The sequence below is a fragment of the Accipiter gentilis genome, chromosome Z (genome assembly GCF_929443795.1).
Source record: "Accipiter gentilis chromosome Z, bAccGen1.1, whole genome shotgun sequence".
In the NCBI taxonomy this organism is placed as follows: domain Eukaryota; kingdom Metazoa; phylum Chordata; class Aves; order Accipitriformes; family Accipitridae; genus Astur; species Astur gentilis.
In genome coordinates this window covers 61,752,864-61,762,784 of record NC_064919.1, presented here as the reverse complement: position 1 = coordinate 61,762,784, position 9,921 = coordinate 61,752,864, and the positions used below count along the sequence as shown (strand labels likewise).

At 45.3% G+C, this 9,921-nt stretch overlaps 1 protein-coding gene across 1 annotated transcript; it reads right to left on the bottom strand.

The window, feature by feature from the left end:
- Nucleotides 1-1,108: 1,108 nt before the first annotated feature.
- CRHBP (corticotropin releasing hormone binding protein) lies at nt 1,109-9,673 on the bottom strand. Its single transcript, XM_049795234.1, has 7 exons — nt 9,548-9,673; nt 9,008-9,101; nt 8,216-8,373; nt 5,888-6,098; nt 4,428-4,576; nt 2,941-3,058; nt 1,109-1,843 (listed from the first exon to the last, which is right to left on the bottom strand). The coding sequence occupies exons 1-7, from the start codon at nt 9,626-9,628 to the stop codon at nt 1,686-1,688; spliced, it is 969 nt and encodes a 322-aa protein (XP_049651191.1). The 5' UTR covers nt 9,629-9,673; the 3' UTR covers nt 1,109-1,685.
- Nucleotides 9,674-9,921: the final 248 nt, after the last annotated feature.

Sequence of the window (9,921 nt, the reverse complement as noted above, 5' to 3'; positions counted from 1 at the left end):
GGAAGAATGAGCTGACTGGGATGTTGGGGGCAGAGATCCTCTGTCACTGCAAATTTTCCCGGGGAAAAAGCTTTTTCATTGAGTCCTGATTTTTTCCCCCTGATTTGATGTCTCTGGTGTGTGGTGGCCATGCCAGCATTGCCAGGACCACACTGGGGGCCCAGGAAGCCCACAGTGGGTTGCATGGGGCTGGAACAGAGATGTGGTGGCCAAGGACCCCCCCACTCAGAGCCCTGAGCCAGGGCTACTCGATGCCTTGTGGTAGCCAGCAGCAGTTTTGTCTGATTTTTTTTTGGAACAAAGTGAAACATTCCCACAATCCCCACCTTTTCCATAAACACAGCCCTGCAGGGTGGACGAGCTCACACAAGTCTGACCAGGCTGCCAAACACATCCCTCTGTTTGTAAGTCAGTCACCAAAACTGGACTCCCAAAACCCTACAGAGGGACAGTCTGAGGCATCCTGTAGTTTTCACCCACTTCAGCTGGGGGGGGGGATTAACTTCGGAGCTGCTGATTACTTAAGACACTTGATGTGTCTTGTGACTGACTATGAGATTCAGAGCCAGAAATCAATGCTGAAGATCTCAGGCATGCAGCTGGATTAGTCAGTATTGACCGTTAATTGAACATCAGAAGAGGAACAGTTTGCACTTGTTATTGTCAGATAGCACTCCCAGAAAAAATATGAATTAGTCCATGTGCCTTCCTCCGAGCTAGGACACAACTCTGGTCCTCTGGTCCTCTGCTGCGCTGTGCTTCCTTGAGCTCTCCAGGCTTACACTCCTCTTCTGGGTCACCAAAGGCCTGGAAAAAATCAATCTATATTTTTATATTCTTGCCTCCATGGGTCAGCAGGACACCTAACCAAAAAACTTGAACAGGGAAGCCACCAGTAAGCATACAGCTGGAATGTACTCCATGTGAAGGTGTGTGCAACATTGGCAAACCAAGTTTCTGCCCATAATGTTACTTTAATAGTCCACAGTTTTACAGCAACATATGTTCAAAATTATCACTTCCAGAAAACCGCACAAGACTTAGGAGGTTTAACTAGAATGTTAAAAGAGCTCTTCAGAAAAATACAACATAATAACGTTTTGCCAACTCTTTGAATGTATTTATTTATGTTTGGATTTGTGTAAGGAATTTCCATGCTATAAATTTTTATTAAAAACATGTCATTAGAAATAAATAGGACATTTATAGTCATAAACAAACCAGTAGTTTTTACACACACTAATGTTGGGTTTCCTCTTACAAAAATGGAAGTGTATTCCACCATCTGATTTTTTAGTTTGTAGCTGATATAAAAGGATAAAGTTGCGGCATTAAGTTTATACTTATTGTGGGTTTCATATGTCCTCAGACCCCCAGAGGGTTTGTGTCTGTCTTCCTAATAATATTTATATGGGAAACATAGCCTTCTGTTCTTGCTATTGATTTTGGATGAGGTAAATGTGCTTAAATACTTCAGAAAAAAATATAATGATAATAACAAAAATTAATAGTTCTGTTGCTTTTTTCCTGCTTGCTCGTGGGAATGGCTGATTTGTATGAAAAAAGAAATATGCTTGTACCATAGAAAGACTCAATAATACCAGCTGGTTAAAGGAAAAATGCATTATTTTAATTCACCAGAACCTCATTTTCATTAGGTATGTGAAACTGTGTGACCTGGTTTCTCAGATACTAGGAAAGCAGAATTCCTCAATGCTGTTCTCCTTTCTGTTTTCTGTTTCCTGCAGATCAAGCTGATGATACTCAAACGTCACACGGTTGATGTGTTTGCCGCTGGAGACCATTCGCAGCACGGTATTGTCACAGCCAATCTTCATTTGCGCTAGTTAGGGGAAAAAAGATATGGAGGAGATATAAGGATACAGTTATATGAGAGAGAGGGAAAAGAAATATATAATGTTGGGAATTACAAAGCACAGATACCTACAATTTTGGAAACAAAGCGTATTTGCGTGTAGTAATGACAAACCAGTGGTGGTATTTCTGACTAAATACTTTCTTTTGTACTTGTTAGTTTTACTTTACAATGGCTTCAATATTTAATCAAGTGTTGTAACCTTTACTCATGCAAATGCCACTCACTGAGACCTGCAGTCTCACCTACACATAGACATGACTCAGAGGCCTGTACTTGTTTGCACTTGGGAAGATATGCTACTGTTAGGCCCCATGAGTGTTGAGTAAGGGTAATGGCACCCTGTCCTTGAGATATCCAAAATTAACAATATTGAAATGTATTGAAATGAAACCACTCATAGAGGAATGAGTGGTTTTGTGTGTAAGGAGACTCTTCACAGTAATAAAAGCATGTGAAAGTCCCACTGTGACAAAATCAAAGGGCAGTGCCCAACATATGGTCTCAATTTGGGGGAAATCAAGAATATCACTAATGACTTCTTTAGATGAGCCATTTGAGCGGGGGGGTTGGCAAAGCCTGTTTCATTTGGGGAACTTGCAGCACCTTCCTAATTGGAGGAGAAATGTGGTCATTGGGAGAGTGGGACGGCCGAGATGGCATTTCTGTTCCTTCACACCACGAGGAAAGCACATTTTAATCTCATCGCAGTGCTCAGTATTCACTCAGCACAAGCGCTTGCCAGTTAAAGCTTTGAACAGTGCCTGGACCATTAAATTGCGGTGTGATGAAAAGCACGGGAGAACACAGGAGTGAAATGCCTGGCATGTTCCTGCTCTCCAGCCTTGTGGAAATGCCACTTCTCCAGTGCACCTGTCCGTAGTCCTGACGTACAACCCATTTGCCACAGGGGCTAGTCTGTGACATCATTGCAACACTTCATACTCTGCTGTATTGAATATTAGGGAAACTGGGAATTCTTATTTTTATGGGGAGAAAGAGGTCACTGACCTGGCACTATAGTAAAACAAGTTCAGAGCTCCTACAGGCTTTAAAGTTCTTACCAGACCCATGAAAGGAGTGACAGAGATCAGCTAGTGGAAACATCTTGGATGGGTCTAAGCCAGTTCCTCCTAGGAGCTCTACAAAATCTCCCACTCCTGCACAGCCTGCTGATGGTTTCTAAAAAGACAGAGATTAAACGTTATTTATTATTTATCTTCAAAAGGTAGCATTCTCTAGACATGATTGCAGCCAACAGTAGGTTTTAAAAGTCCTCTGTGCTCAAACCTGTGTGAAATCAGGCTGTTCTCATCCTGAGCAGTAGTACTTTAATTTGACATTAGCCAGTTAATTTCCTTAAGGGATTCCAAAGAAAGACCTAAGTAGGCTCTGTAAATTACTGACAAGTAGTTAAAGTGTTGATTCAGCTGCTTGTAGTGCTGATAAGCAATCTGATTCTGGATGCTTAGACATATAATCAAATTAATACAGACATGGGCTGCACATGTGCCCATACTCAGCTGTCAGGCAGGAACTTAAGTTCCACTATACCATACTTATTCCTAAGCAATAAGTGTCGCTAAAATGTGCTATTCAGGCAAAATATAATTAAAGTAGGAATTGACCAAAAGAGTAGTTTTGTATGATGACAATGGCTGTATATTAGACCCACAGTGTTCTTTTCCTGAAAATTAATGCTATTTGGAAAAACATCTTGCATGGACACCTGGTACACTTTTGGGCTGTCACCTATATGCTGCTATTTAAGTGGCTGATTTCTTTATCGTCCTCCTACTGTTGTCCCTTTTCTGCCTACTGCTGAATAAGTCCACTCACTTGCACATCTTGCAAAGCCTGGTTTTCTCCAACACTGGCAGTCCCTGTGAAGGACCTAGGCTGCCAGTCTCACTGGCAGCAGAAAACAAACTTTCTTGCTCCTATCCTTCAGGATATTTTGGAATTTGCACCTTCTTAGACCTCCCAGGCACAGGGTCCCCCCAACAGCTCTTGTCGTCTCCTGTCCGGTCATCACCAAGCACCAAATGCTGTGGCCAAACCCCAGCCCTATGCTGTGCATCAGAGCAGATGGAGCAGAGGATGCTCAGCATGCTGAGCAGGGAATCAGTTGTGAATATGTTTGTATTTTCTCCATGCTAGTTCGTCACTATCTGACCTGCATCTCCTTTCTCTGTTTAGAGTGGCTGCTGCTTTCATTAGCTTAAATACATACAGACAGCTCTCCAGGAGAGCACTCCTTTCTTTCTAATGAAATTCTTACCCTTTGTTATGGCAAGCAATATTTACATGCATTAATGGTATTTCACATAATTTGATTGCCTCTGCAACATTACAGAGACAATAACGACAGAGGCAGACCCAGGTATCATCTCTGGGTGGAAACCAGAGCCCTCAGCATGCGAGCACATGGTCCAGAGCGCACATGCCTTAGCAGCCAGTGCCACAGGCTACCCCAGCTTCACCCCTTTCCCTCTCCCATGCCCAGGAAATCTGCATATGGTAGTAATTTCTTAGGAAACAAACAACTCACCTTTAAAAAGAGGCCGTTTAGATGTCCCAAGATAAGATCAGATATTTTTATCACTACTGGGTAGATTATGGAGAAGCTGCAGTTTCTGTGCTGATGAGGAATGACCATGGTAAACCTTCCCGAGGGAGTCTGAGAAATGACATTGCAAGCTGGGGCACGGGAGAAGGTACAAGAGTTACTTGTGCAGTCATCACTGCATGTAGCAAAATGTTGTACTTTCAGTACTAACAAAGAACAGATGATTTGATTACTAAGAGTTACAACCAAATGCTGAAAAATATGCATATGGCGTTTTGTGGGGTTCTTGCATAGCATTTGTTTCCTAAAAATTCCCTGCCCGTTGCTTACCAGGTAGCATGAGGTCTGGCTGAACTTGAGCATGAAGCGGTCAATGGGATAGCTAATACCCTAAACCCATACATCAGGGGCTCATGTTGTCAAGGGCTCATACTCTTTGCCAGTTTGAAGGAGGCTAAATATGGATGCAGGGCTTTTGTTTAGCTTTGACTGATTACCACCTGATATTGCCAGCAAATCCCTAAGTCCTATTCTGCTCCTCTTCACCAGAGTTCCTTACCCTGCAAAACATCCCATTGAAACTAGAGCGGTTACATGCTGATTTTGCCTTAAAGTTCAAACTTAATGGTTCATGTAAGGGAGTAGCTTATCATCTGTATGTGCAACCCAAGGGATCCTGCGTGTGGACCAGGAGACCTGCAGCTGCTTCAGCAGGCTGGTGAAGGACACAAGCCACCTCCAGCAGCTGCACACAATAATCACACCCACGGGCATGAAGCCACGTCAGAGTGGAGACCCAGCTTGCAGCCTTGTGTCTGAGCAGCTTGGAGTAAGGACAGGGCAGACATGCTGTCATCTTCAGCCTTTGCATGGTGAGGCAGATAAATCAGACTGGCCTGAAAAAATGATTGTTAAATGTCCTGCTCCCTCTTGGAAAAACGATGCAAGTGACCATTATTTGTGCCTTGCCAGCTCGCAGGCTTACAGAAATAACTTGCAAATAGATCCTTGGGATCATGTATCACTCATAACTATCACATAACTATTCAATATACTGGTTTTGCTGTTGAACTTTTTCAAATATTTTTTCCTCATTATTCACCCAGATTGAGAAAACACCAAGGCTAAACTCTCTAAATTAATACTATTTCTTCTAGCCAAATGTGTTGGAAGATGACAATATTAGATTGGAAGAGAACTTCTTTGAAAGAAAGAGCCTTCTGGTCCTGAATATCGAAGCCATGCCTAAGTTATCTCTTACACTTCACTTACCTTTTTTTTTCTTGAGACACACACTGAACCTGAGTCAAATCCTCCACTGGCATTACTGGAGCTGTGTCAGTGCCGATAATGCCAGAGGGAGAATTTGATGCAAACCATACGTACATTTTACTTCCTGCCCCAAATACAAGCCCATTTGATGATATGAAACACAGACTTACGAAAGAGGTTGGCGTTTTTCTTGACTGTGACAGTAAAACCATTGCCTGGCTGGTGAATCCTGAAGAAGATCATTGCCACGTTCTGCGATGACCTGATGCTCCTCTGAATATTGCCACTTTCACAAAAGTCTACATATCTTTGGGAAGTGGGGAGGGGATGGTCCAAGGAACTAGGAAATTTCTCTCCTTTGAGTATCCAGCCATCAAATACCTACAGGGATTCAATAATTGGAAACAAGGCTTTTCCTTATTGCTCTGTTAGCAGAGGACAGAAACATGAAATATTACAGACACTGTTTTATTTTGATACAAGATGGCTTGTTCAAAGCCACCAACTAAAACCAAAAATTCTTTGTATTTATCAGTTTCCTAGCATTTAACTAATTACTGAAGCTTCAATCTGCATTTAGGAAAGAGATACATACAAATTTTAATGTTGTCTTTATTTCCTTCAGGCGACAATTTCCATGAACTTTTTTGAGAGAAGCAGCTCTTTTTGCTCCAGCATCATCACATTTGCATAATTTTTTTTATCTCTTTCTATTGCAATTTCATTGTTACTAAGAGAAGTTTTTGACCAGCTTGATTTGGAAGCCACATGAAACATAAGTCAGCCTCAAGTTCTGGGCCTTAAGTCCATTGATCTGGCCTGTAGTTTTCCACCACCCATGTTTTGCAGCTTGTCATTAATGGGCCCAGAGGCCTTCCAGAGGTATTGGAATACGATAAAGCTTCAGGGAGGAATTACTGCTAGAGGTATTGCTCTCTCCTGCATCTCTTCTTTCAGCTCATCCTAACTACTAGAAAGAAGAACAAATGCTGCCTGCCTGGCTGGACCTTAAGCAGCAACCTCTACAAATCTTTCCTTCACAATAAAAATAGCAACAATTTGCCCTCGATGTCTTCAGGGAAATGTATCAGAAATATGTCAGAACTAGAAATCTGTATTAACTCCAGTATAGCTGCACAGTTGCTGCCTTGCCGTTTCAGTTCCCTCCTAGCCACTCTCACAGGGTAGGTAATTCCTTCTGTGCTCTAGTCAATACTTTGAAAATCCAAGGACTGGATCTTGCCATCACTTCAGTGAGTAATCCTAATGTGAGTATGTCTGGGTCTTCCTCATGGAAAAGCTGCAAGATCAGCCTCTGGATTTGCCAGAACGGTAAGTTTTCTGAAGTGATGAGACATGGGTGCTCAAATTACACCAGGGAAAAGCTGCCTGTATAAATACAATAGTATAATGCAGAAACTGGGGGGCCCCTGATCAAAGGAAGGAAATCCCTATACCTCTATAAAGCCTCAAAGATCTCTTGGCATTTTTCTAGCCTCTGTAAGTGGCTGTAAGTCTAGGTGCAAAATCCTTGGACACACAAGAGGCTGAAATCAGCCTCCCTGTAGCAACATGGGGAGAGATCCCAGCCAGGGGTATGGGATGGAGGGACAAGTTTCCGCAGACTAAAGCGAGATGGGGGCTAGCACCTCTCCCAGAGAGACAACGAAAGGGCTGAACGGCAGCTTTCCCCCTCCTCCTCCCTGGAGCTCCGCTTGCTGCTGGTCGGGTGAGGGGGGTGTCTGTGCTGTGCACGGCCACTGCGGCACAGAAAGCAGAGCACGAAGTGAGAGGAGCAGCCAGGGACCATCAAGGCTCCCCTTCTCTCCCAAACTGAGCTCAGGTCTTTGTCAACGCTCCTGCCTGCCAGCAAAACGCACCGGTAAAGTTTTTTTGACACTGGAATATAAACGCCTCCGAGTCACGAACATTTTTTCTGTTCAGAGCCAACATCCTGTAAAGCTCTAGTGGGGCCATTTGAAAGAAAGCCTGCAATGATCCATTCATTAATAAGCTGATGCTAAGTGACCTGAGAGCGGAGGTTCTGGAGCAGCAACAGCCATTCAGAGAGCTGTATCATTGTCTGCAGGGCTCGTGTGATTCATGGTGCGATAAGAAAAACCCTCCTAACGGGGCTCAGTGGCTCAGCTTGTACTGACCAAACTTTTCAGTCTGTCTCCCAGGTATGGACAGTCAGTAGATGTGCCCCTGGAAAAGTTCAGAAGAGACAGTGCCACATTTTGGAGACGGATCCTCAGCCTGCATCTGACATTGCTTTAGGGGTGTGGTGATGGGGGACATGTACCCGAAGTGCCCCGGGGAGGAGGAACAGCCGTCCCAAAGATGGCTGCTTTGTGAAAGCCTGTCCTGCACAAAAGACCACACACACACGCTAGTGCTCACACATGTTCGCCTGCCCCTTCCACACGTACCAAATGTCTCACGCATCAGATGAGAGCAGGGAAGGGGAAGTGCAGCAGGACTTGCCAGCTTCCTACCTTCAGGAAATCCCCCCGTTGGCAGTCAATGTTTACAAAGTCGTAGTCTATCGTGATGAGCTCCTCGGGCTCCCCAATGAAGAAGGTCGCGCAGTGCAGCTGTGGTTGGTCTGCAGTGAAGGTGAACTGCCCCTCTATACTCAGCATGTCGATGCACCCTGCAGAAACAGACATGGGGCTGCTGCCTCAGCCTGCTGGGGAGGGAGTGCCAGCTCCTGCGGCGCCAGGAAGGGGGGAGCGAGGAGAGACCCCCACTCTGAGACCCAGCTGGTGGTGAGGAGAAGGAGACCCAGCTTGAAGCAATTACGAGCCTGCTGAGCATCAGAGTATGAATATTAACTTGCAGGTGTGAGGACAAGTGTGTGATGGGGGGTGCAGGGGGAGATGACATGTCAAAGCATTTCTGAGCAGAAAAATCTGTGTGTGTATGTGCCCAAGTGCACAAACACCCCATTCCTTCAGATTTCTTTCTAATCACAGCTTTGCCCCCTGCCCCATCCCCTGGAGATGTGACCCTGCCCAGGGACACGAGTGGACAATCCTCATCCCTCTCCCATTATTAGGGACCCTCAACTCTGAAGCCCCAACCTCTTTTCAGAGGTTTGATCCCTCTGCTACAACCACGGTTTTTCTGAGATTTTAACACTTTGTCCTTCTTCTCCACCACCTTGCAAGAAACACTTGCAGCTCTGTCACTCTGAAATACCCCCTTTCGCCTCCCTAAGCCCCAAGCTCCCCCCCAGGACCCTCCCACCCACTGATGGTCCCCACCAGATCACCAGAGAAACTCACGGAGTGACCGCCGGTAGATCTGCCCCACAGACAGCTCTCGCTTCAGATCTTCACTGAGGAGTAAGAAGGGCTCATCTTCGCCAGCATCCCTCACCTGGTGAAGGAAAGAAGGCAAGAAGAGGCTGGAACAAAGTGAAATACAGCCCCCTCCCTGCACCTCTGAAGAACAGGCACCAGCAGATTAAATCCCTCCTCCAGAAACAGTGCAGCTGTGGAAGAGCTCAGTCAGAAAGCTGCCAACCTGCAGTAGAAGGGAACAAACCTGGCACTGAAGAGGTGAGCCCAGCAGCACAGTGCACAGCGAGTCTCTTAAATCCTCAGCAAAAATGCAAGTTTGAGAAAAGGGACGATAAACAAATGGGAAGGGGATGGGGACAGAACTGTTGCATTAATGTTGCCCAGGTGTAGGTTTAATGCAGGAAGAGTGGGAATAGGAGGAGAGGGAGGAAAAAGCATGATGCTCGCAAGCTGGGTGTACAAGTTAGAAGACAGTAGCTAAAAGCACAGCGAGGCGCTTTTGTCTTCAGCCCCATTGCTCACCTCTAGGTATCTGGTTTCCCCCCTGGAGGCTGCCAGGAAGATGAGAACGAAGTGGCACTGAAACTGGAAAGCAGACGGCATGCTGACACCTCCTCTGGCGGCCCTCCCTCTCTCGCCGTGGCCAAGTTTTTCTCGGTCTGTGCCGGTAGGCAGGAGCCGCTGGGGTATCTTGGAGAGACTCTTTTTATAGAGCTGTTGGGAGGGGAGGCACTTGGTCCCCGTACTGATAGGGTAACCCATGGTAACTGAATTCCTCTCACAGTGACACAGTACGTGGGCATGACGAAGGTCCAAATCGCAGCCACAAATTTTCAAGCTGGTCGAACTCCCTTCACTGGCAGATGTCTTTTCTACTTATCTGTCTGGCAGAGCTG

Coding starts and splice junctions, on each gene's coding strand:
- CRHBP (XM_049795234.1), bottom strand. CDS start 9,628: ATGCCGTCTGCTTTCCAGTTTCAGTGCCACTTCGTTCTCATCTTCCTG. Junction 9,102..9,547: donor GGGAAACCAGATACCTAGAG/GTGAGCAATGGG, acceptor TTCCTTCACCAG/GTGAGGGATGCTGGCGAAGA. Junction 4,577..5,887: donor GAAAAACGCCAACCTCTTTC/GTAAGTCTGTGT, acceptor CCCGTGCCCCAG/CTTGCAATGTCATTTCTCAG.